Source organism: Pleurodeles waltl, chromosome 6 (genome assembly GCF_031143425.1).
Source record: "Pleurodeles waltl isolate 20211129_DDA chromosome 6, aPleWal1.hap1.20221129, whole genome shotgun sequence".
In the NCBI taxonomy this organism is placed as follows: domain Eukaryota; kingdom Metazoa; phylum Chordata; class Amphibia; order Caudata; family Salamandridae; genus Pleurodeles; species Pleurodeles waltl.
The window spans coordinates 1,573,889,922-1,573,917,534 of NC_090445.1; the positions used below are offsets into that span (position 1 = coordinate 1,573,889,922).

Genomic DNA, 27,613 nt, shown 5'->3' on the forward strand with positions numbered 1-27,613 from the left:
AAAATTGTGTTCTGTTTCAAAGTATATGCAAACTGAAAAAAAGTAGAACAATTCAACAATTATGACTGAAGAAGAATAGTGAGGTATCAGAATGAAGCAACCACTAAAAGCCAGCTAATAATTGTTGGGGACCTAAATGCCAAAATAGGCCATCAGGGAGAGGAAGGTTCAGACTTCATAGGAGTTAAGAAGTGTAATAGGAGCGTCTATCCTCTGCTGTCCCACAGAGTGAATCAATGTAACTAGAAGAGCCCTTGAATACGTCTATATAGACCACTATGCTTTCGACCATTCACACAGTCCATATCGACTTTTTTTTTTTCCATATATCTCTTTGTTGGGTTTAACACAACCAAACATTGTGAGACAATGATATACAACAATAGAACGAAAAAAAAGGAAAAGAAATATGAAAGAAAAAAAAAATACAACATCTAACTATGCCACTTAGCGAGAGATGCTATTCCAGTAGAATTTACAGAGTCATTTGGTAATAGGATCGAATGCCCTGCGGTAGGTTAGAGTGTATTTCTACCGTCACTAGGTGTCCTCTGTGGTGCCGTGTAGCAGTGAGGAGCACCGCATATGTACCAATAGCAAATGAGGGTATCAAGAGACATCATGAACGTGTGGGTATGGACAACGGTGGGTCACCCAACCAAGAAGCAAGTGGAGTCACCAGAACAGTGTGGTCCGACCCTTAAATCTTAAAAGCAGCATAACTGCCCGGAAGGTGGAGTGGGAGTTCCTGAGTATTCAAGGTGGGCATGTGTCATTTTTGGCTTCGCTGTTCACAATAAAAGCATCCCAAATCTTGTAGCAAAGCCTAGGATTACGTGCGACAAATTTAACGGAGGAGAGCGCTGCTGTCCAGGCCTTCTATGACAAGGGGGTGGGAAGTGCTGCATCCCATCGAGACCGCGCGCCCTCCGGACTCAGGCAGGTCTCCGTCAGCAATGTAGTGTATAGCCATATCACATCACTTTTTTGGTGTCTTTTATGGATATTGTCTGTCTGAGTATTTGCGATGTCTGGGGTTTGTCATCTCCCATGTCCCACGTGGTTTGTAACAGATGTCATATTGTGCAGTATCATCAATAAGTATAAGTTACACTGTTCCAAAAAAGGACTATCATCCTAGGGGACCGACGGTCTGAGGTACAAGAGCCCTCAAGCATCGCAATGGATGACTAGCATCATCATCGGGAAATGCTCCTCACCAGGCCGGCATTGCAATGCCTGGCGGGCACCGCAGGAGGGGGGCTTTAAACTGTACTACTCTGATTGTGACTGGTAAGATCAACTATGCAGTCAAAGATGCTTACATTCAGGCACCAGTACACAAGGGAGAGGTCAAAAAATAGTTAAAACTGGTTATTCATCTCACAATCTACATCATAATTTAATCAGTATAATAAGGATGAATACCAAGATTAAAACCAAAAAAATTGAAAGTCACAAGTAGAGTGTAATGCTCAAATACTTTAAAAAACTAATTAAATCTCAGAGGACTCGAGGTATTATAGGACCTCTAAGTTCAGGTCGACATGTTTCGCGTCTAGCGGTCCAGCTGGATCCTTTAACGCTTCATCAGGACCAAACTCTAAATCACCTCTTCATAAGAAAAAAAAGAAAGAACCAACCTCAAATTAAGGTAGAAAACCCAGTCACTTACATTTAAGTAAACTGGCTAAATCAAGTCACCCATCCCCAAATCGAGAACAGGTTCCTTGGGAAGGACGTTCCAAGGACTCAGGTAGACAAATTTAGTCGGATTCCCTAGGATGATAGTCCTTTTTTGGAACAGTGTACCTTATACTTATTGATGATATTTGGGAGACTGTACACTGGACCACATAACCTCCCCCCCCCCCTTTTGTGATTGAGATATTGTGCAGTATGTCAGGAAGGCACCCGCATGTACCCCCGCATTTTCCACCACTTTGTTAAACGTTAACAGCGTAACTTCCCAATAGAAATCACCCCCTCTCTCAAGACCTGCTTCGCACCTTGGAGTCATGTTGTGATGTGCGAGCATGTCGTGTGCCCTAGGCAAGTGCAAAAGTGGAATCAGTGGTGAGTATAGTATGTTAGGACCCTTGCTGTTGACATAAAGTAGCAAACATGTTTTAGCAGTATCCAGTAGGACGTTACCACGGTGTGTGGGGCATGCTCTAACCGATAACCAGGTATATGGTGATGTCGGAGCAAGTGTATCTATCATTACCTTTTGCTCTCTGGTGCAGTGTTCCCCTAGCCAGCTGATGTGTCACTGTAGCTGGGCAGCAGCATAATACAATTCGAAATTGGGCATACCTAGGCCCCCATTGTCCTGCAGGAGTTGTGTTGTGGTCAATGCCATGCGACGTCTGTCCTTCCCCCATAGTAAGTCAGTTAGCAGACTCTGTAGGGACTTAAAGAATGAGCGGAGGGGAACGACTGGTAGCGCTGCAAAGTGGTATAATAGTCTAGTAAGAATGAGCATTTTAGCTATGGCTATTCTGTCCATGGGCGACAGTGGGAGAGAGCCCCAGAATGGGAGCAATCCCCGTATGAAGCTATTAGTCCTATCTATGTTGCCCTCTCTAAGGTCATCAACCGAGTGATACACTTGTATTCCCAAATATATAAAGGTGGTATGGCACCATGGTAAGTAGTATTCTGGTAGGTCCAGCTAGAGATCCATGGGGACTGGTATTAACCGCTTCTGTGCCTTGGACGAGGTCACCTCGTCCAAGGCTACAGTTACCCTGTGCCTTGGACGAGGTCACCTCGTCCAAGGCACAGGGGAACTTGGGGGAGCGCTAGCGTGCCCCCCGTGCACCCCCCTCCCCCCCAAGGCGGGGATGGAAGGGGAAGACCTTCCCCTTCCACCCCGACACCCCCTGGGCAATCCGATGACGTCAGCGCGCGCACAGCGCGCCGACGTCATCTAGTGTTGCCGGGCGCGCTGGAACGCTTCCAACGCGCGAGGAGGAAAGGTGAGTCCTTTCCGTTTTTGGGGGGTGGGGGGGGAGGAAAACAGACACAGGGGGAAAGGAAAGGGTTTTTACTTTCCCCCTGTGCCTGTTTTCACAAGATTCCTGCTCCACGATAGCGGGCAGGGCCGCTCCACTAGACCCCAGGGATTTTTTCTATTAGGTTTCTTTTGGGGGCGACCCCTTGGGCAAGGGTCGCCCCCCTGGGGGGCAATTTTTTTTAGTATTTCGCCCCTCCCCCCTGGGGGCAGATCGCCTTTTTTTCGGCGGATCTGCTCCCGGGGGGGGGGGCGAAATCCACTAGACACCAGGGAATTAGTTGTTATTGTGTTTTTGGGGGGTGACCCCTTGGTCCTTTCTGTTTTTGGGGGGTGGGGGGGGGAGGAAAACAGACACGGGGGGAAAGGAAAGGGTTTTTACTTTCCCCCTGTGCCTGTTTTCACAAGATTCCTGCTCCACGATAGCGGGCAGGGCCTCTCCACTAGACCCCAGGGATTTTTTCTATTAGGTTTCTTTTGGGGGCGACCCCTTGGGGAAGGGTCGCCCCCCCCGGGGTAAATTTTTTTAGTGTTTCGCCCCCCCTGGGGGCAGATCGCCTTTTTTTTCAGCCGATCTGCCCCCGGGGGGAGGGGGGGGGTGAAATCCACTAGACACCAGGGATTTATTTTTATTGTAAAGTTTGCCAATTTTTGGGCTGATCTGCCCCCAAGGGGGGGGCGAAATCCACTAGACACCAGGGATTTTGTTTTTATTGTTTATTTTGGGGGCAACCCCTTGGGGGCTATTTTTTTTTTTTTTTTCTGTTTCGCCCCCCCCCGATGGCAGACCAGCCATTTTTTGGACGATCTGGCCCCCGGGGGGGTGGAAGCACACTAGGCGCCAGGGATTGTGTGGTGTGTGTTTGGGGGCACCCCTTGGGCAATGGTCACCCCCCTAAAGTGGGGAAAGTTCGTATTGGCCATCTCTGCCCCTATTTTGTAGGCCCATCTGCCCCCAAGGAGGGCAGAAACCACCAATACGGCAGGGATTTTTTTTTTTTTTTTTTTTGTGTTGTGCTGGGGGTGCCCCCTTTGGGAAGGGTCGCCCCCTAAAGGGGGCACAGAGGTGTTGCCCAATTTTTTTTACGCCCATCTACCCCCGAGGGGGGCAGGATCCACTTAGGTACCAGGGACAACTTCTAAGTTCTTGGTGTTGGGGTGTTTGTCAACTGGCAAAGTATTTGTAATTGTGATTATAACAATTTATTTCTTCTTTTTCTTCTAGCTCAACGCTTTTGCTTCCTTTGCTGTGGATCTTTGCGGTTTTGGCAGTAGTTGTCCTGCGGTTTGCATAGTTGCATGTTTTAGGTAAGCGAAAGCAATTTACTCCAAAGGAGTATTGTTGACATGCATGAATGACATGTTTGTACGAGGTGTACTAAATGCAGTATTGTGTGTTTGACATTGTCCTTAGATTTGAGCACAGTGATGTTTGTGTTGTCATATGTCTAATTAGCTTTTTTCTTTTTAGTGGGATATCATTGGTGATTGCTGTGTCTGTGCAGAGTAGTTGCTTGGTGAGTAGCTTTTTCAGGCAAGTGAGTGGTATAGTTTTTTGTAGTACATAACTCTTTGTGATAAAGCTACACTTTGTTTATTACTTATTTTAGTGCTAGTTGTTGTTGGCAATCCATTTGTTGTTAGGATCATGGCTAGCCGCAAAGTGACCGCTCAGCAGGTTGTTCGCATGCTCTTTGAGTCGTCTTCAGACCATGATTACAACACTGACTCTGCATCTGAGGCAGAGGAGGAAGCAGGAGATTCTGGAAGTGAGTTTTCTGACCGAGAGTATTCTTCTGACGAGGAAGCTACTCTCAGTGCAGATGAAGGGCCTGTGTTAGAGGAGGACATTGATGTGCCACGAGTGCAGCAGCCTGGGGCTGAAGGGTTTCCCATTAGAAGACCTGACACCTGGATTGCCCCAAACATGGAGCAGCCACAGTTACCTGCATTTACTGGTCTCCCAGGGTGTAGAGTTAATACGGAAAACTTTTTGCCTGTCCATTTCTTTCACTTGTTTATGGAGGATGTATTTTTGGGAGAGATTGTGGAGCAGACAAATGTGTATGCAGAGCAATATTTGCAGGACAACGCTGCCAGACTTAAGCTTCCGTCTAGAGCTACTCAGTGGGTTCCCACATATCTGGAAGAGATGAAAAGGTTTTTAGGTTTGTCTTTTTTGATGGGGTTGATCACGAAGCCGTCACTGGCTTCTTATTGGTCTACTAGTCCCTTGATGGCAACTGCTATATTTCCTGCAACTATGACACGTAATCGGTATTTGCTTCTTCTTCGTATGCTGCATTTTGTAGACAATGCTTTAGCCTTGCCACGAGATCACCCTGATTATGACCACCTTTTTAAGATTAGGCCTGTCCTTGATCATTTTGTGGATCGGTTTTCAGAGGTCTATGTTCCAGGCAAAGAGATAAGTGTGGACGAGTCTTTGGTCCTTTTCAAGGGGTGTTTAGTTTTTAAGCAGTACATTCCTAGTAAGAGGGCACGGTATGGGATTAAATTGTATCTGCTGTTAGAAAGCAGTACAGGATATGTGTATAATTTCCGGGTCTACACTGGTAGGGATTCCAGTATTGACCCTCCTGGTTATCCGTCCACTTTTGGAGTTAGCGAAAAAATTGTGTGGGAACTTGCTAGACGGCTGTTTAACAAAGGTCACCATTTGTACGTAGATCATTTCTACACTGGAGTGCAGTTGTTCAAGGAGTTGTTTAGGGTGGACACTGTTGCGTGTGGCACAATCCGTTCTAACCGGAAAGGCTATCCAAGGGAGCTTGTCTGTAAAATACTTGAGAGGGGACAGTGCAGTGCCTTGCGGAATAATGAGCTGCTAGCTCTGAAATTTTCAGACAGGAGGGATGTGTACATGCTATCGACCATCCATGATGAGAGTACTTCCCCTGTGGCTGTTTGGGGTCAGGTTGCGGAAGTGCGCAAACCTGTGTGCATTTTGGACTACAATAATCACATGGGTGGTGTTGATAGAGTAGATCAGAGGTTGGAACCTTACACTGCTCTTCGTAAGTCTTATGTGTGGTATAAAAAGTTGGCCCTACATTTATTTCATTTGGCAACTTTTAATGCCTTTATTGTATACAAGGATTGTTCACCTGAGTCAAGGATGACATTTGTTAAATTTCAGGAGTCGGTGATAGAAAGCCTTATTGTGGTGGAACCAGCAAGAGTTCCTAGAGTAGAAGTGGTGGAGGATGTGGCTAGATTGAAAGATCAGCACTTTCCAGATCACATTCCTCCCACTCCCAAAAAAGACTTGCCCACAAAGAAATGTAGAGTATGTGCCCGGAGATTAATCCGGAGGGAGAGCCGGATGTACTGCCCGAATGCCCTTCAAAGCCTGGGCTGTGTGTGCCCTGCTGTTATAGAAGTTACCATACCAAAAATAAAATCTGGGAAATACTGTGAGCGTATAATTAGTGGTTTCTTTGTTGTTTATAAACAAAAAAAGTGATGGCGGTGTGCGTGGGGTGGCGCTTGGCTGGCGGTGTGCTTGGGGTGGCGCTTGGCTGGCGGTGTGCTTGGGGTGGCACTTGGCTGGCGGTGTGCTTGGGGTGGCGCTTGGCTGGCGGTGTGCGTGGGGTGGCACTTGGCTGGCGGTGTGCGTGGGGTGGCGCTTGGCTGGCGGTGTGCTTGGGGTGGCGCTTGGCTGGCGGTGCCAGCCAAACGGCAGTCCACACTCCCATCAGCTGGTGTGATTCTTGTATCAGGCATGTGGGCGTATGTAAGTGATGGGCCCTTGAGTGGCGCGGTCTGTCGATGTGAGTGTTGTAATGTGCTAGGCCCGTGGCTGGCGGTGTGAATGGTCTTGTGCGTGTCATGTATAAAAGGTGTGTGAATGGACTGTAAAGCGGTTGGTGCCTTGTCGCAGCTTTACAGCTCACGAGCTGTGAGTCATTGGTTCAGTTTTTTGCCTTTCAGTTATTAGCAGTGCATTTCATTTTTGTGAAATCTCTTGTTAATAAAATTTGATCCACTGAACCATCACTCACCCTCGTGCCAAATCCAACCAGTATGTGTGGTAAAAATGACAAAACCTGCTCCGCTGTAATCAGGCGTCCCAGCACACCTGTGACACGCTAGGTGCCTCGGGTGGGACCCCGATGATGAAGCATGCCACCAACTTGGTTGGTGGGTGAGGGGTCTTCTTCACATAACCTAAGTGTGTTTCTTTTCACAATTTTAGTGTTTGGCACATCACGGACGTATGTGCACACATCAAAATGATATATTACAAAAATACCTGTGTTTGGGGGGGGGAGGGCCCACCTATGTTTTTGGTCCTGGGTGCGGCCATCATCTAGGGAAACCTACAAAACCCAGACATTTTTTAAAACTAGACACCCCAAGGAGTCCAGGGAGGTGTGGCTTGCGTGGCTCCCCCAACATTTTCTTACCCAGACTCCTCTGTAAACCTCAAAATTTGCATAAAAAAGCATATTTTCCTGACTTTTCTTAGTAGGATCACCGCTCCAGCACAAAATTCCTACTCCCCAGTTTTCCCCTCCGTCTCCAAAGTAAAATGACACCTCACTTATGTGGGTCGCCAAAGCAGAGTCCGTCTAAAGATGTATAAAAGAATATGCCCTTATAAACTCGCTGTGCTATCCCTTCTATCTCTTCAAGTTTTGGGCCTTATTCTGTTGCAGGCACCTGGCCCACCCACACAAGTGAGGTATCCTTTTTATCGGGAGACTTGGGGGAACGCTGGGTGGAAGGAAATTTGTGGCTCCTCTCAGATTCCAGAACTTTCTGTCACCGAAATGAGAGGAAAGGGTGTTCTTTTAGCCAAATTTGAGGTTTGCAAAGGATTCTGGGTAACAGCACCTGGTCCGAGCCCCACAAGTCACCCCATCTTCGATTCCCCTAGGTCTCTAGTTTTCAAAAATGCACATGGTTGGTAGGTTTCCCTAGGTGCCGGCTGAGCTACAGGCCAAAATCCACAGGTAGGCACTGTTTTCTTTAAAAAAATGGGATGTGTCCACGTTGAGCTTTGGGGTGATTCCTGTCGCGGGCGCTAGGCCTACCCACACAAGTGAGGTATAGTTTTTATCGGGAGACTTGGGGGAACGCTGGGTGGAAGGAAATTTGTGGCTCCTCTCAGATTCCAGAACTTTCTGCCACAGAAATGTGAGGAACGTGTTTTTTTAGCCAAATTTTGATGTTTGCAAAGGATTCTGGGTAACAGAACCTGGTCCGAGCCCCACAAGTCGCCCCATCATGGATTCCCCTAGGTCTCTAGTTTTCAGAAATGCACAGGTTTGGTAGGTTTCCCTAGGTGCCGGCTGTGCTAGAGGCCAAGATCTACAGGTAGGCACTTCGCAAAAAACACCTCTGTTTTCTTTAAAAAATTTGGATGTGTCCACGTTGCGCTTTGGGGTGTTTCCTGACGCGGGCGCTAGGCCTACCCACACAAGTGAGGTATCATTTTTATCGGGAGACTTGGGGGAACGCTGAGTGGAAGGAAATTTGTGGCTCCTCTCAGATTCCAGAACTTTCTGCCACAGAAATGTGAGGAACATGTGTTTTTTTAGCCAAATTTTGAGGTTTGCAAAGGATTCTGGGTAACAGAACCTGGTCTGAGCCCCACAAGTCACCCCATCATGGATTCCCCTAGGTCTCTAGTTTTCAGAAATGCACAGGTTTGGTAGGTTTCCCTAGGTGCCGGCTGAGCTAGAGGCCAAAACCTACAGGTAGGCACTTCGCAAAAAACACCTCTGTTTTCTTTAAAAAATTTGGATGTGTCCACGTTGCGCTTTGGGGCGTTTCCTGTCGCGGGCGCTAGGCCTACCCACACAAGTGAGGTATCATTTTTATCGGAAGACTTGGGGGAACGCTGGGTGGAAGGAAATTTGTGGCTCCTCTCAGATTCCAGAACTTTCTGCCACTGAAATTTGAGGAACATGTGTTTTTTTTTAGCCAAATGTTGAGGTTTGCAAAGGATTCTGGGTAACAGAACCTGGTCTGAGCCCCACAAGTCACCCCATCATGGATTCCCCTAGGTCTCTAGTTTTCAGAAATGCACAGGTTTGGTAGGTTTCCCTAGGTGCCGGCTGAGCTAGAGGCCAAAATCTACAGGTAGGCACTTTGCAAAAAACACCTCTGCTTTCTTTAAAAAAAAATGGGATGTGTCCACGTTGCGTTTTGGGGCATTTCCTGTCGCGGGCGCTAGGCCTACCCACACAAGTGAGGTATCATTTTTATCGGGAGACTTGGGGGAACATAGATTAGCAAAACAAGTGTTATTGCCCCTTGTCTTTCTCTACATTTGTTCCTTCCAAATATAGGAGTGTGTGTAAAAAAGACATCTATTTGAGAAATGCCCTGTAATTCACATGCTAGTATGGTCACCCCGGAATTCAGAGATGTGCAAATAACCACTGCTTCTCAACACCTTATCTTGTGCCCTTTTTGGAAATACAAAGGTTTTCTTGATAGCAATTTTTTACTCTTTACATTTCAGCAAATGAATTGCTGTATACCCGGTATAGAATGAAAACGCACTGCAGGGTGCAACTCATTTATTGGCTCTGGGTTCCTCGGGTTCTTGATGAACCTACAAGCCCTATATATCCCTGCAACCAGATGAGTCCAGCAGACGCAACGGTATATTGCTTTCGATAATCTGACATTGCAGGAAAAAGTTACAGAGTAAAACGTAGAGAAAAATTGATGTTTTTTTCACCTCAATTTCAATATTTTTCTTTTTCAGTTGTTATTTTCTGTAGGAAACCCTTGTAGGATCTACACAAATGACCCCTTGCTGAATTCAGAATGTTGTCTACTTTTCAGAAATGTTTAGTTTTCTGGGATCCAGCATTGGTTTCATGCCCATTTCTGTCACTGACTGGGAGGAGGCTGAAAGCACAAAAAATTGCAAAAATGGGGTATGTCCCAGTAAAATGCCAAAATTGTGTTGAAAAATTGGGTTGTCTGATTCAAGTCTGCCTGTTCCTGAAAGCTGGGAAGCTGCTGAGTTTAGCACCGCAAACCCTTTGTTGATGCCATTTTCAGGGGAAAAAACCACAAGCCTTCTTCTGCAGCCACTTTTTTCCAATTTATTTTTAAAAAAACAAACTTTTCACTGTATTTTGGCTAATTTCTTGGCCTCCTTCAGGGGAACCCACAAAGTCTGGGTACCTCTAGAATCCCTAGGATGTTGGAAAAAAAGGACGTAAATTTGGCTTGGTTAGCTTATGTGAACAAAAAGTTATGAGGGCCTAAGCGCGAACTGCCCCAAATAGGCAAAAAAAGGCCTGGCACAGGAGGGGGAAAAGGCCTGGCAGCGAAGGGGTGAAGGGGAATATGCAATACTTAGACCAATTAACTCCTAGCCCAGATATTTTGGCAAAGGAATCCAGTATGGCCATTACCCCCGGCATAGAGTTGCGATCTCGTAAATAGATCAAGGCGTCATCTGCGTATAAAGATATAATGTGATGCGTGTGGAGTTCTGGAATGCCCCATTGACGGGCATGTGTGTGCAATTTGGCGGCCAGGGGCTCTATAGCCATGGCGAACAACAGTGAAAAGAGCGGGTATCCCTGTCTAGTGCACCTATGTATAGGGAATGTGTCTGAAATGATTTTCCCTGTCCTAACTCGAGCCAACGGGCTAGAATATAATGTAGTGGTCCATGTTATATATCCATTTCCAAAGCTCATTGTACCAAATGTTTTAATGAGGAAGTCCCAGTTTAGTGTATCAAACGCCTTCTTGATGTCAAAAGATATGGCCACTCCACGGTGGTACGTCCCTGTGTTACTGTGCCAAATGCAAAGTAGTCTCCTAATATTCAGGAATGTGTTTCTGCCTGGGATAAATCTGATTTATCCTCATGGATCAACTGCGGGACGAATGGGAGGAGTCTGTTTGCCAGTAGAATCAGGAAGCAGCTTCAGACAAAAAATAGAGCAAGCATAGAATCACATTTTCAACGAAGAATGTGCAGCACAAAACCCTAAACCAACACTTAAGGAACAAATCAAAGTATATAATATCAAAAGGTGAAAAAGGTATAGGTAGCCCTCATAACACAGAACAAGCACTTGTGAACCCAATTGGACTGGTATTAATATAACGAGGCATGTAGACAAAGGCAAGCAAAATGTAATTTACAATATTTTGCATGAACAGATGCTGTTTATAACATTAAAGCCTGTTCAGTTTGCTTTGTGAATGCTGGGAAAATACCAAAATCTTTGTTTTCTGTACAGAATGCATATAGCAGACAAAGAACTGAAGTTGAAAAACAGCAGGATGATGGAGTATTTTTCAGATGCGAAATAGTCCCTCAAGCACTGCAATGGAAGCATGAGGTGAGAAAGTAATACTCCTCTGAGTAAAAACAAAACCCACTCTGTATAATTTAACTCCTTCTGTGCATCGGATGGCTCGGGCCGTCCGACACCACGGTGTTTGTGTACAGAGGATGGCTCTGAGCTGTACTGGCACATCAGACAAAAATCCCTCTGGCGCGGGCACCAGAGCCATTTCTTGTTCTGAAAAGGAAGATCTTCCCCAACACTGTTTTGGGGTTTTCAATGAAATGATGACCAGTGCGCATGGCAAGGGATTTTGGGTAAAAAAAAAAATGTAGCTTGAGCCACACAAGTCAGCCCACTCTGGATAGATTTAATGTGTCTAGTTTTAAAAAATACACAGGTTGGCAAGGTTTCCCTACATGCCAGCTGAGCTAGGGTCCAAAATCTAGAGCTACCCACAGCAGAAAAAGAGGGTCAGTTTTCAGTCGAAAAATATACTGAATACCTGTTGTGTTTTGGGCTGTTTCCTGTCGCAGGCACTAGGCCTACCCACACACAAGTGGGGTACCATTTTTGTCGAGACACTTGGGGGAAAGCCGGGTGGAAAGAAGTTTGCGAGTTCCCACAGTTTCCAGAACATTACTCACAGAAATGTGAGGGAAATTTGTTTTTCAGTCAAAGTTTGAGGCTTGTCAGAGATTCTGGATAAAAAAATCGTGCTTAGAGCCATGCAAGTCAGCCCACACTAACACCCCTAAGTGTCTACTTTTCAAAGCTGTACAGGTTGGCTAGGTTTCCCTACGTGCCGGCTGATCTAGGGTATAAAATCTAGAGCTACCCACATTGGGAAAAAAGGGTCTTTTTTTAGTGGAAAAATGTGATATATCCATGTTGTGTTTTGGGATGTTTCCTGTTGCGGGCACTAAACCTACCCACACATGTAAGATACCATTTATCGGAAGACTTGTGGGAGCATAGAATAATAGAACATTTGTTATTACCAATCGGATTTCACTGCTTTTGTGCCTTCCAAATGTAAACCAGTGTGTAAGAAAGAAAACATTTTTAAAAATACCCTCCAAACCATACACTAGTACGAGTACCCACAAATTCAGAGATGTAGCAATGACCACTGCTCCTAAACTCTAACTTGTGGCCATTTCTGAAATACATAAAGATAGCCATTTTTCACTCAGCCTGTTTTACTATAAGAATTGATCTAATCTTGATACTCAATGAAAAACCATTTTGCGGAGCAGCTCAGTTGTTGGCTCTCCGTACCTTAGGTTCCTGGCAAACCAGCAAACCCTATATATCCCCACAAACGGAGGTGTCTAGCGGACATAGTGGTATATTTATTTTGTCAATCTGCCAATGCAACAAAAAGTTACAGATGAAAGTGTTGTCACAAATGCCTGTTTTTTCCCATTATTTTCCAATTTTGTTTTTGACAGTTACTTTCCTTGGGAAAAGTTTGAAGGATCTAAACATATGACCCATTGCTGAATTTGGAATTTTCTCAAATTTTCTAAATCTATATCTTTTCTGGATCACCCATGGGTTCCACACAAGTTTCCACCACAAACTGGAAGTAGGTAGACAGCACCAAAAAATAGGGAAAATAGGCTGCTGCTTAGAAAATGCTAAAACTGTGGTACAGTGGGTTTTTTTATTATTCAGCTCTGCATGTTACTGGAAGCTGGGAAGATGGTGACTTTAGTGCAAGAAACCATTTGTGGATCCTTTTTTAAGGAAAAAACAGACACTTATCTGGAGCACTTCTTTCCTATTTTTCTAAAAAAAACTCAAAATGTTGCTATATTTTGCCTATTTTCTCAGTCCTCTCCAGGAGAATCCACAATCCCCAGGATGTTGGAAAAATAGGACATACATTTGGCGTGGATAACTTATGTGCACAAACAATTATAGAGGCCTAAGCGCAAACTACCCCAAGTAGCCAAAAAAGGGTTAAAGAATTTATGACATGTATTGCAGACAGCATTGGAAAAATGAAGAATGAAAATGTACCAGCCCATAAGATAATACCAAATTAATGTTTCAAATATCTGTAACTATAATGGCTCCCCATTCTTCGAACAATCTTCCACTACTGATCATTTGACCTGAAATTTCTGAACTGCTGGCACAACATCATCAAAATCCCATGATAAAAGAAAGACCCAATGCATAGTCCCACACTCTACAGATGTTTTAGACTAATTCTAGCAAAAGCTATCTTTTTATCCAAATAATCCACCAGAATGTTCAAGAGTGGATTGAAGATGTGCAGCTTATCACGGCCTACCAGTGAGGTTTGTGCAAAGAGCTCTAAACAGTGCATCGTGTGTTAATTTTCCAACTGAGAAACACACACACTGCTTAACAAAGGCTCCCTGTTTGCTGCATTCCTGGACTCCTCGTCAGCCTTCGACCATATGATTCAACAGAAACTGTGGAAGATACAAGAGAAACCGTGATCTTCCCAGGGTCTGAAAGAACTCCAAACCAACTCCAGGACACCAATGGATGCCTAATAGAAATGTTTCCCACAACATTTGGAAAGAAATAAGGATATCTGTTGCCACCCCTTCTTTCCACAGTATACATCAATTATGATGGCAGATGAACGTACTGCAGCAAGCGTTGGTCTTTCAAAGATGAGCAACAGAAAGGTCCCACCTCTGCCCTATGCGGATGGCTCAGCCCCTTCGGCAACGAGTGCTCTGTAAAAGGTGGACAAAATGATGCAACCCCAGGTACAGTACACACCTGCCCGGGCGATGGAAGGAAAAGCAGGTACAGATGAAGTTGGGCCACTAGAGCACTTTAAGCAATCTGCCCCAGCAACGTACACTTACTCTGCGGCAGAACGATGGACATACATTAAGGGAAAATAATAAATATACTGTGGCAAAGTAATAGTTGACATAACCTTTGTCACTTGACCAAATGTTTTTCAGCATTACATTTTTCTTAAAGTTTTTTAAATGCAACAACAAAACAACTTAGTTTTGGATGGGGCACGTGGGCAGGGAGCACTTGGTCTGGAATATTAGTAGATTGTACATAGTTTTGGAAATGGACCTTGTGTCTTCAGTTGTGGCTGCTTTCTGTTTAGGTACAGGGTGGAGCCATTCAGCGGGGTGGCCCAGGGAATAAATGCCTTTTCACTGATACACAACCAAAGGGGAGCCCAGTGACCTCAATGCATTCTCTGTTGGGGAGTTTATATCTTTTTTTTTCACTTCCACTGGGCAGTGGTATCTTTAAATGTAGGGCGAAATAGTTGGGATGAATAAACAAGACGTTTGTGTGGTTAAGCTATCGTTTGCAGCGGAAAGAACGCCTTCCCCCAACTTCAGTTTATGAAACTCCCATATTGCTGGAATGGCAATAAGGTGACTAGATCTTACATACTTTTGCTATGATGCTTTATTGATAATGCTGCGCGGGCCAGAGCCCCTTTGTCACCTGAGAGTGTCACGTTCTCTTGGACATCAAATGCATCCAACTCCACCAAGCTCTGTTAACACTAGCCCATGGAAGTCACTTGAAAGGGAGTTGCTCATTTTGGCTAAGAACATGTAACAAAAGGACAGCCGGAAGAGCAAGCCAGCGCAGGAAGGATTCAAAGCCTATTGAGTACTTAAAAATCTGTTGAGCAAAAAAATATTCTGAAGATCAAAATGCCTGCAGGCAGAGGGACAGGACGCACCAGACGGTGGCATGCTTTTTACAATTTGGGCCTCGAAGGTCAATGCTCAGAGGGGAAACACAGCCATATCCACATTGTACAGTGGATCACAAGATCTGCTTATCCAGGAAGGGAAGAGGACATCTCCCCACTCTATTGTGGCTCGGACTGATTCAGGTGAATCAGACGGGTGCACAAGGGATAAAGGATGGTCATCACAATTGTCTGAAGTGAATTCAGTCCCCCAAGCTGGGAATTCATCTTTCTATAGTGCTGGAGCAAGTTATCATATGGTTCAAGAATGTCCACTTCAATATATAATTTCCCTTTTACTGGGATTACTCACATTTGCTGGCCTGATATGGTACCCTCCACATAACAATACCAGGGCTCACAGTCTGACTCTTTTGCACAACTGGTTTCTAGTGCAGGTTGCACTCAGTCTTCATTGGTGCGGGACCATCTCTGTGCAGTAACAACCAAGGCTCTCCAAAGAATTTGGTGCTATCTTCATAATGAACAAGTATGACCCAAATAGGACATGCAGTGTTCAATACACATCTGCAGCCGCAAATAGGCTTTGGTACAACATGCATGGTGTAATACCATAATCTAGCAGCATTCGCTGCCAAGACAAGAAACAACAGAAGACAAAAGGGCAAAACACTAGAAAAATTAAAAGCGGAAGGGTAGGTGCCTCTGCAGTATTAAAAAATACTGCTGAGCACAGGGAAGCAGGTTCGAGTCCATGGCCATCAGCAGAAAACAAGGGATTGGCCAGGAAGACCAGCTGCACAGCAGAGTTGGGTAATCTCAACATGCATAATGCATGTGTGGTGATAGGGATTATGTACACGTTTATAACACGTATGTCAAGCAATTTATGTTCACTTGCTGGCAGGAAGTAAGTTTGTGGTAAACAACGTCTTCCTTAAAATACATGTTTGAAACAGAAAAATTGTGTATTACACAAAGCAAGAAACACTCATGTTTAATCCTGCAGTGAAAATATTTATTGAAACCCTAGTCATCATAACTCAAATAAAATTTGTTTTTATCTGGTTACAAAGTATGAAAATGCATTATATATTAAATCTACAACCACATACAAATCAGACAAACAAGTATCACGGAGTGATTAGCTCAGTTTTGTGCAAGTACAAAGAAGTACAATTCCAGAAGAATAAAACATTGAGAAATTTGGCCACTTGAGCCAAACCTGGCAATTATAACAGCTCAGAATCATACATTTTCTTCACCTTTCGTCTTAAATATCAACTCTATTTATAAATTTTATTACTTAAGTGCAAAAATATACAGACTTTGAAGACTTCTCCTGTAGACCTTTTGCCACAGTGCTGTAGATGTGCTGCATCAACAAATGTACATTGAGAAAAGTCATGACGATTGTACTGTTTGCTGTAGCAGGTACTAAACAGTTTGCTCGGTTCTTCGTCAACAATTAGCTGAACCCTTAGCTCTACTTGGCCAACATTTCTTAAATTTTATTTAATGTAATCAGTCTCTGCAGGCACAGTAACCATACGCTATGAATGCATGGAACAGCGTAGTTGCTTTATACACCACAACTAACATCACATGCACACAGAATGCTTGTAGATAATGTCCCAACGGCAGGTCAAGATCTGGCCAACCCTTCCCAAATTAACGTGAGATACAAGATTGCCCTTAATAAGGAGTACATTCATGTACATTTCATTAAGTACCTAAATGTCTGATCTTTTAGGGAGACAGCAGATATAACAATAGACCTTTAGTCTTGACTAACTGTGCTGAGTCAATAAGTGCAAAATTTTAACTTACAGATAATAAGTCAACATAATATTGTTAATGAAACAAGTTCTAATTCTTCAAATATCCTTATCCTTGATATATTAACACATGAACGGAAACTAGTTGGGTTAAACCAAGGGCAGTTTTGTTCAACTAAGAAATTGTGCATAGGTGGTCAACTTGACGAAGAATTTTCATCCTCTATGACGGTTCATCAGTGCGAGACAAAGAGCTAAAAAAAATGGTTGCTAGGAATGTTGCTCATGTACTGCTCAAAAATATTACATCTTACGTCGTGCGCACCAATGGACATAAGAAAGCTAGAGAGACAAACAAGTGGTAAACAGAGCATACCACATATATATTTGCAAACTATTAAATGATTAAAGATGTACCAACACATACAGCACTGGATATTGCATAAACCAATGAAAGATCCAGTATCCCACGCATCGGTCCTTGGTTTTACAGAGCACAAGGTCACAAGGAGGCAGGAAAACAAATTACAAGGCAAGTACACAGTGTAAATTCCTCAGGTGGATAAGAAAAATTCCCCAAGCTTTTGGTATAAACAACCCTGTTTGTTATTTCCAGGGAATGTCACAGTGTGGAATTACGCCGTTTCATGCACTACTGTCCCAAAATGTCCTTTTCACCTTCGGGGTCACTTATAAACCAATAGATACACACACCATGGCCAAAAAAATGCAAGGGTGGAATCCAGACAAAATGCTGCAATAAACACAACGTTTGAAAAATGCGAAGCCTATCAATAGCTAATTTTCCTTTTTCATTGAGTGTGAAAAAAAACATCCTGAAAGATCTGACGTTTGTGTTTTGAACGTATATGTTTGCTTTTGATAAGCTTCTATTTTTAAGCTTTTTGTTTTCCTTCGTTGTATTTTTTTTAAACTATGAAAACTGTTGCTGCTCTGGCCAGAGCAATTTCTGAAATTGTCTGAAAACATTATAAAAGTAGAATATTTTGTGCATTTCAAGTCCCAGAAACAAGAAAAAGTATAAATGACTCTGCTCTGATGATCCCACTGTGGGCTGAGATCAGAAAAAAAAAATGCTTTTTTCAGATTAAAAAATGAAGAAACAAATACCAGTAAAACCTTTGAGATCAAAATTACTTGTTATAAGGCAAAACGTTGTTACACTGAAACCCCATATTTATTTGTACTCATTTTAAGAACATAATTGTATGCAACTACCACAATTTTTGTCCAAAAAGTCCAAGAGATGTTTGTGCTATTTCTAAGTGTATCTGAAACATTTGTGCCTGCCTAGTAGAAATTTTAGGAAACTGGACAGAATTAAAGTACAGTATTCATTACAACCCAGCTTTTGCTTTCAACTACCTAACATTGGTGCGGGTTAAGGCGAAAACAATATGTTAGACACAAAAGAGGTCAAGAGAGTATCAAGGGGCAATGTGCTTGACTAGAATGCACAGTACATATGTATTTCACCCCTTATTCACAATAGTGCAATACACGTGCTACAACACTTTCTGTTGGTTCCAGACAGAAGGACACAAGAGGAGGTTTACACCATCCAATAAAGTTGAAAAGTCCACAAAATTCAATGATGGACACTGAAAATACTAGTGGGTGAAGCTGTGGTATTACATTCGGATGAGAGCTAATCGTAGTGACTGAAAACATTCAGTAATGCAATTACATCTAGGAGTACACATCATCGGAATGTGCACACTGCTAATCAGCAAGGACGGTGCCAGTACCTTAAATGTTACTCAGATAGGTGTTTTATTTCCCAAGAGCACTGCTACAAAGCCGGCATTTTATACCCATTGGTTTTCCTTTAGGAAACCCTGCAGAGATACCAGATCACCAAGGCAGAGTTCTCTTCCCAGGAGGCAACCGCTGTTCCACCAAGGACCGGAGCCACAACCCTGTGCGTGCTTGCCAACCACACATTGATAAAAAGTGACAGATAAAAGGATGGCATGGCTTAGGCATATTTCTGTAGCTATTTCCTATGTGTGTAAGGTTACGGAGTACACAAAAAGACAAAACTGTATCGCTTTGAAAACGGGGCAGGGAGTGAGTCTGTTTGGGAAGCCCCTGTAAGCTTTCCCTAATCAAGAGGAAAGGGGCGAATATTCTTGAAATGTAAGAAAAACGGGTGAAAAGGAGTGCGCCCAGTGTACGTAGGTGTGCGGAGGGACACAGCAAGGGACACCAACAGCCTACGGATGGCTACCTGCAGCAAATAATGCAAACCTGCTATTGTATATGTGATCTGAATTGTTCAATATGAACTTTATGAATGGAATTACAAGGTACACACATTACAAGCCAAATAAATTTAATCAGGATAATGCAACTCCTTTGATCCAGCGCAGAGAGAATGAATCTGCAATTTAAGAGCAGCTTTTCACCTGTTGCCACAATAATCTGAAACAAGACTATTCAAATGTTGTTTGGAGGCGCCATGATCCCAAGATCCCATGCTCATTCCATAATGCACAGTATCTGTTAGCAGTGAAAATTAATAAATTTATTCATCAAATTCCCTATAGGTCATTTTGACAAGATTCACTGGAATTATGTCACAGGCTTGATATATGCTTTTCAATCTAATCTCAGTTGTGGTAACAGAAAACCACTTGATCTTCAACCTTTTCTTAAATAGATAAACTAAAGTCTTTCATTGGACCACAATACGTAATTACTGCTCATGCCGTTTTTATATATTACATAATGTAAAAATATTGATTTTTTTTTCTAAATCCAAAGTAGACGTTCATCCTTAGAGTGGGCAATAGCACGTTCACACATTTGCAGACTATGGGGGTTATTACAACTTTAGAGGCGGTGTTAATCCGTCCCAAAAGTGACGGTAAAGTGACGGATATACCACCAACTGTATTACGAGTCCATTATATCCTATGGAACTCGTAATACGGCTGGTGGTATATCCGTCACTTTACCGTCACTTTTGGGACGGATTAACACCTCCTCCAAAGTTGTAATAACTCCCTAAGTCTTTTGCCCACAAACTAAAACAGAGTGAAGAGTACAGCAGAGCTACTTTGTCCACTTATGTGGAAACTAAATTGAATAAACACTTGGCCATAAAACCCAATAGAGAGAATTCAATGAATTCATGCTGGGGCAATAGATGGAAAACACTGGTAATAAGCAACACATGTCTCAAAATGCCTCCTTAATCTGACAACCTTACATACGCACCCCCTGGTTTGAGTAGACTTGCCCACCACAGTTACAAGAGCATCCTGCTCACAGTTAGGTTTCCAACATCTCAAGCTACCGTTACCTGTATTTGCACGATGTACAGGATAATGTCTCTATTGAGCAACTTATCTGACACAGTAGCAATGTATGAAAGTAGGAAGGACATGCTGTGCAATACGTATGATGCTCACTAGGTCTATAGATATTGCTATACCACTGCGTACAGCATACTGGCCTCCTCAAATATTTTAGGTGTAAGTGTGCAGGCAATCTTAACGATTGGGTGAAAGGGCTGTGCTTAAAGCCTTTGGGTGAAGCACACTGTATACATTGAACGGTTTCAGGTTTTTGACATAATGTAGGGTTTTAAGGAGCTTCTGAAATCCAAAATAATTTAAATTGACCGATAAGAAGAGATAGGTAGAAAAAACGCACAGAAATCCAGACAGCAGTCCCTGATATCATTATGTAAATCATTTAATGGCTGCCAAGGGGTAATGTACGTGAGGATCAACTACAATATCATCCCTCGTGCTTTACTTTTTTGAGAGTGCAAAGGAAGGAACTGGGTGAAGCCTTCCAAGCACTTGTGGGTGCAGATCAGGTCACTCGGCACTCAGGCAGTACTCTACCAGCAGCTAGGCTTTATCATCTCCTACATTCATTCAGAGCGCCCAGAGGAAGAGGTTCACATGGATTCAGTGCTAGTTATGAGGGAACTATAGACAGGGTCCACAAGAAAATGCCTACGATCAGTGTCACACTGAGTTCTGTCCATTAAAGACTTGTACTCTGAACATCCAAGTCCAACTTGGCTATTTCTTGCCATGCCTAACCCCAGACAGACACCTGGCTTCACACTTGTGGGGTCAAAGCGGTGCCCCCCCCCCTTCCTAACTGCAAGCATCCACTTCTCTTTAGTAGTAGTTCAGCTACATCTGTGGAGTGATGTTAGCAAATCAGTCTTCCGGCTTTTCCCATCACTCTAAGACGAAACCTCTCCAGGAGGCTCACGCTAGAAAAAAAGATTTTCAGTTTATACAAATTAAAATATTGTTCTATTACCAAAGATTTTTTTTTTTTTTTTTCATACAATCATACATCTAACAGGTGGAGTAAGGACAAACATATGTGGCACTGTACGAATGGACCTATTTACATGCATCTCATCAGAGCGATTTTAGTTTAAAGAACACATTTTCTCAAAGCAGAAGGGTCTGTTGCTTTTAAGCTAGAGTCACCTTCGTGACAGAGATGAAAACTATCCAATGGGAAACCTTCTGGAAGAGTGAAAATCACTGGTGCAGTTTTTGATGGTCCAACGTCCATGTCGTACTTCCATTTACAGCATTTGACTTGCTCAAACACATTTTTACATGCCCGTCCCACCATACCAGTCCATATGCACCACTGTACTCAAAAACAGCAAGCCAAGGGCTGTTCTAAGGCTTGCAAGCACCGCCGGAGGCTATCCAGGCACCGGGGTGGAATAGGGAGTTTCCGGCCGAGCAATTCAGGACATTGGCGCAGAAGTCCATATAACCCTGTACGTCAGGAAGCAGTGATTTTCGTTGGGGTTACCTTTTTTCTGATTATCCAGGCCTACAGCAGAGGCCTCAAATTCTAGCTTGGAACGCAGTAGGATTTTGGTGAAGGAATGTGAGCTTTGCTGGTGATAACGTTTTCTTTTTGACGTTGCTGTGGTACTCTGAAGTTTGAGAAATATTTGATGCTGCAGAACGTAATCAAGTAACTCTTTTCCCATGGGCCTCACCCCGGATTCGAACATCTGCGTGCGAACAAGTGCTCAAAATGTTGACAGACTATGTACAGCTGAGTGAATGTCCTGTTGTACCGGAACTGGGATTACACGACCTTCAGCAAACCTCGAGTTTCCAAGACCCAGGTTCTAGGGACTGACTGCCTTGAGACCCAGTGTTTGTTAATGACACAGTACAATAAACACAAGGGACTCTTATCAACAGAAGAACAATGCGTAGGGTGATCAAGCAGCAAGAGCGGAGTGTTTCCGTAATTGTTCCTGTTGATGTGGCAATACAAACCCTCCAATGTTTCTCGACGTGGCTTCCACTTGAACGCAAGGACACAACAGTCCAATATTGCACACTATATGGTTTGTAGTCAGCTGGTTAAAAGTACAAGGCAGGTTCACTATTGAAGTCTGATAAGGAGTTGCTGTCAGCCGGTGTGAGCTGTGGGGGATATAAGGAATAAGTATGAGAATCAAGGCTGAAGAAACACTACCAGAAAAAGAACATCTTCAAAACTGTAACTAAAAAAAGAAAATGAAAAGAAAATCTAGCCAGGAAAGAAAAATATGCAGCATTAAACCTAGTTCTCTGGCAAGGATATGCTTCATAAGTTTTACAACCCCTCTAGCTCAACCTGGTTGGCCCAGGTAAACTTGGAACACATTTGAGAAAGATGTTACCCTAAAAACAAATTTAAAAATAAATAACACACGCCTTGAGTTCTGTGCCGAAATTTCATAGGACTCTAAAGATCTCTTGCCACATCATCTCCATAAGCAGGAAATGATTGAATGCCACTCTCTGAAAATGTCTGAGTGTAATGTAGAGACCCATAAGGAGAGCTAGCGTTAGAGAAGAATACATCTTCCTTCTTTAGAGTGGATTCAAAATGAACTACCTGCTGAAGAGTCAAATAAAAAAAAAAAAGAAAATCTAGAACATGACTGTAAATAAAGCTAATCAGATGTTTGCTGGAGTAACATTTCCTTGAAGAACTGCTATTGCAGCCTCAGATCTCGTTGGCAAACCATTGAAATGATGCAATGAGGGTTGGCTAGTAATCTGACAGCAAATCCGTATGTTATGTTATGCACACTTGGTGTAGCAAAATGAAATACCCTACTTGAGGGCACTCTTGGATTGAGACCAGGCTTGCACTGCAGGAAGAATCTACTCAAGGTTAAGAGATATTTTTTAAATGCAAGAAGAGTCAGTAAATCAAAGAGGACAGTTGGGAATAGAAGAGTGGCATGCTGGGTCTTGAGTACTGTGAAAAAACAAATGCCCCTGGTAGAAATAGGAATAAATATTGGCAAAACCAGTCAGTCTGGAATTAATGTGCTTAGACAAGTGGTGCTAGCACCTTAGTGCGATATGAATGGGGAGGAGCAAGCAGAAGTAGAGAGGGCTATAGCTGTAAAGCAGTGCCCCATGCCGTTCAATGCAAGCACTCGAATGGAGGCAGCAGGAAAAAGCAAATCAGCAAATAGTACTAGCTGAGAAATTAAACCACAATTGGGCTGAACCAGGACGCGACTCACAAAGTCTCTAGCCAATGACTGAAAGACGCTGGTCGAAGAAAGCCAATGCTTGAAAGAGGCAGACCCAAAGCACTCTTGTTGCATATTCTTGGCAATATGCATGTTTAACCGCTGTGCTGTCAAAACCCACACCTAAAAAGGGCAAGCACAACCCTTTTGGCTGGAAACATGGCAATGGCCCTGCCACCAAGGAAAGAGGAGCTTGTTAAGACGTAAACAACTGTTTATTTCAGGTAGTTCCATAAAGTTATATACATACCTAACTCGTTACTCTTTATCACCCAAAACGCTCCACGTTCATCAAGAATAAGCCATTTTTTCCCTTCAAGACATCAATGAAAGAAGTCTACTTAATACATGTTGTGCAATCTCCAGGGTTTCACTATTAAATGTGTGGTGGCCTCCATGAAATAGGATCTTTCATTTCAACCTTAAAACACATTCCCTACTGTTCCCAATATCAATTCTCCTAAGTGCTATAAAAGGTCCTTTCACAGCTTTTTGTGGTGAGCAGCAAAAGAGAAAATGTGGACTGGGAACGCTATTGAGATGCGTTCTATAAATCTATCATAGAGCCCAACTAAGGAGAAGCAGACATCCAAGCATCCCTCTGTGGAAGGCGTTCATGAATTCATAGAAGTATCCTTTTCCATTCCTTGGAATGGCCCCAAGTCTACTAAATTCACATAAAGACTTTTGTAATTGTATTTAGATAGCGCTTACTAGCCCTGACGAGGCATTGAAGCACTTTTTGGTGAGCAGCAAACTACTCCGGAACCCAAAGAGATACGGAAATATGAGTACGGTATTCATATAGGAAGGTAGGAGATAATTTGAGCAGAGGGCATGTGAGTCTGTTAGTTGGATTGAATAGAATAATGGAGGGACAGAGGTGCCAAAGTCCAGTAGCAAAACACCTTCTTTTGTTCCAAATCCACTGTTTGTAAGAGACTATTAATGGACTGAATTTGCAAGCTATTTGTGCACCTAAATACGGATCAGATGTGCACATAACAGCATTTGGAAGACCACAGTTCCACCCCTAATTCAGACAATTTACAGTTTTATGAATTTGCCAATATATATGCATTTACTTGCTCTGTATGCCAGAATTGTAAGCGTGAGTGAGTCCACCCAAAAGTGGCATGCTGTGTGCGGTTCAGGGCAGGAAACCTGGAGAAATTGGTGAGCATCCAGTAACTCTTATGTCTAACAGTGTATGTCTTTTGCAGAATATTTCCAATCTTGTAAAAAGGAAAGGATGTTATGCGATGAAATCAGTTTTCTTGAATGACGGGAAGGTGAGAGTTCCCAATTGAATAACATTTGTCCAACAGTGAAAATAAAATAAAAAGATAAATCGTACAAAATACAATCAAATATAACATTTACATATGTAGAAAAATTAGACTACTGTTCTGAATGTGTATATTGCGGTGCATATGAGTACGCCTGTAAACTTGATACTGTTGAGTTCTTTGAAAACTCAGAGAAACTAAAAAAATTGCTCTAAGTGTAGGAGAAACACAACTCAAGCAAAGTAATATCTTTATAAGAAGCTGCTTATTTGAAAGCTCTTTAAACAAAAGAGGGCAATACATAAAATGGGAACACTGGAGGTCAATTTGCAGAAAAAGACTAAGGTAAGGGTTCCCAGATACTCCATCTCACGTGACAAAAGTGGTGGTCAACTGTGTGAAACCCTGTCAAATTCAGAAGGACAAACAAGTGGGGTCACTTCCGTTTGTAGAATGTATGTAGGTTTGTGGTGGCTGATAGCCCAAACTTAGGCAGAAAAGCAGTGTTGTGCTATACAGGGTCAAAATTAAGGTTTTAATCAACTACATGAATAAAATAACTTTTAGCGCTACACAGAGTTGAAGCCGGATTGCTTGGAGCACACATAGGTACAATCAATTTAGAGTGCCACTGCTCATTGCTGGCATTTCAGATTTGCAGATTAAATGCATGTGGGTGATGCTAGTTGGCGTGAATGGCTGTTTTGAGGAGGAAAAAATGGTTGCCCTGAAAAACCATTACTGTGGGTCTGTATGGTATATTCATTGTAACATGGGCACAATGGCGCTTCTCTTACACTGCATCAGGAGGAGTGACGGTGTACTCCAGATGATGAGCTTCAGATGTGTGGCAAGATAGCACTATGCTAAGACTATGGGGACCGGGAGGATGCACGAGGTGCTTCTGCAGTGAGGAGCTTACCATGTTTTTCGCGTCATGCTCACCCTCCTGGTGTATCCCACCCACCGAGGAAGGTTTCTCCTCGTACTTCTTCTCCTGCCACTTACTATACTCGACAGAGTGCTTGGGTGTGTAGCTGGATAAACCTATAGAAAGAAGACAAGCATTAATGGGTCTGGGACAGTACTTATTTCAATCAAGTTGACAAGCTATAAATTAAAAAACAGAATCCTTTATCACAAGCACTGCCACTTTTTTAATTTAATTACTTTGACTTCACAGAGAATTAACTATCAAGACTTTGAAAACAAACGACTCAACCTTGCATGAATATCTTATGTTTACCAAATTTGTTCCTTTTGCAAATGCCAGACTTTCGATCGGAGGAGTTTCCAAACTACAGAACAACTGCAGACAATTGCCTATTTGACTTCAGACAAAACAGCTGCAACCACTGCTAGTTTGCAGAGCAGAGCTAGCGAGGAGCAAGGTACAGTCCACGTGTTTACTCTATACAGGCAGGTGCAACCCATGGAGGCAGGTAAGGGTCAGAGGAATTTGTAAGTGCTGTAACTCTACCAGGATAGCAAGCATCTCAGACGAGACATGATGCCCTTCCCATAGACTGAGCACCAGCTGTGATGCAGCATGCTACGAGCTACGCTAAGGAGTTCACAGTAAAGAGCGTTGCCTTAGTTGATCTTGGAATTAACGAGTCTAATGACCCCAAAAACAAGCTAATTTGACTTAATGTTCTATGCCGTTCACAGAGTGCTGCCAAAGGAAAAGACCAAACTTAATAGACCTTATTCTGCATTATTCTCCCTGTAACAATCTGCAGTTCAAATGTGCGCAGACTTTTCAATACAGCTCTAACTGAACTCAGAAACCTAATTTGATTTCTTCTACAAACATTCTGAAACTGTTTTTCGCAGTGCACTAGTAGTTTGTGTTTTCAGTTTACCAGGCCCAATTACTGCTGCTACGTTCATACGGATCTATGGGGGTCATTCAGACCTTGGCGGACGGCGGAGGCCGTCCGCCAAGGTACCGCCGACAAATGACCGCACCGCGGTCAAAAGACCGCGGCGGCCATTCAAACATTTCCGCTGGGCCGGCGGGCGCTCTCCAAAAGAGCGCCCGCCGGCCCAGCGGAAATGCCCCTGCAACGAGGACGCCGGCTCAGAATTGAGCCGGCGTAGTTGCAGGGGTGCGACGGGTGCAGTTGCACCCGTCGCGTATTTCAGTGTCTGCAAAGCAGACACTGAAATACTTTGTGGGGCCCTCTTACGGGGGCCCCTGCAGTGCCCATGCCATTGGCATGGGCACTGCAGGGGCCCCCAGGGGCCCCGCGGCACCCCCTACCGCCATCCTGTTCATGGCGGGTTTCCCGCCATGAACAGGATGGCGGTAGGGGGTGTCTGAATCCCCATGGCGGCGGAGCGCGCTCCGCCGCCATGGAGGATTCAATGGGGCAGCGGTAAACCGGCGGGAGACTGCCGGTTTACCCTTTCTGACCGCGGCTGAACCGCCGCGGTCAGAATGCCCTTGGGAGCACCGCCAGCCTGTTGGCGGTGCTCCCGTGGTCGGTGACCCTGGCGGTCACCGGCCGCCAGGGTCAGAATGACCCCCTATGTGTTTACAGCTTCACCTGTCAAAAGCCCTGGACAGCTACTGGAACTTGAAATGGCTTCTGGGGGCTGGGGAGGGTGGGCGTGGGGGGGGGGGGGGGGGGGGGGAGGCGTACCGTGCTAAACAAATTCACTTTTGTGAGAAGACATGTATAAACCGAATTACCAATGCACAAAAAACTTTCAATCTGGCACACATATTGAGTCATTAATTTGATTATTTGTTCCCAGTTTAGATATTAGATTTAACCCACTGTCGTCAGGGGTGCTTAAAGTAAGGCCGTAGTAGGCAGCGTCAGACTTTTTTTTTGTAAGTGGGACGGATTGCTCCTTTCCCCCTTTCTTTAACTGGGGTCCTCAACGAAGACATCCATCAGGTGCATCAGTCACATCTGTTATGGTACATAGACCAATAGCATACATGTGTCCTTGCAAGGGTCGCTGA

At 43.7% G+C, this 27,613-nt stretch overlaps 1 protein-coding gene across 2 annotated transcripts in view; it reads right to left on the reverse strand.

The window, feature by feature from the left end:
- Positions 1 to 15,997: 15,997 nt before the first annotated feature.
- The window catches only part of TPRN (taperin), a 111,600-nt gene continuing 99,984 nt past the window's right edge, over positions 15,998 to 27,613 (reverse strand). Inside the window, exons 3-5 of one of the 2 annotated variants that reach the window (XM_069241327.1) lie at positions 25,559 to 25,683; positions 23,598 to 23,660; positions 15,998 to 22,238 (exon numbers count right to left, since the gene is read on the reverse strand). In XM_069241327.1, coding sequence (XP_069097428.1) covers positions 23,616 to 23,660; positions 25,559 to 25,683 — 170 coding nt within the window. In that variant the 3' untranslated portion in view covers positions 15,998 to 22,238; positions 23,598 to 23,615. The remainder of the gene's footprint in view (positions 22,239 to 23,597; positions 23,661 to 25,558; positions 25,684 to 27,613) is intronic. The other variant, XM_069241326.1, reaches the window with a different exon arrangement.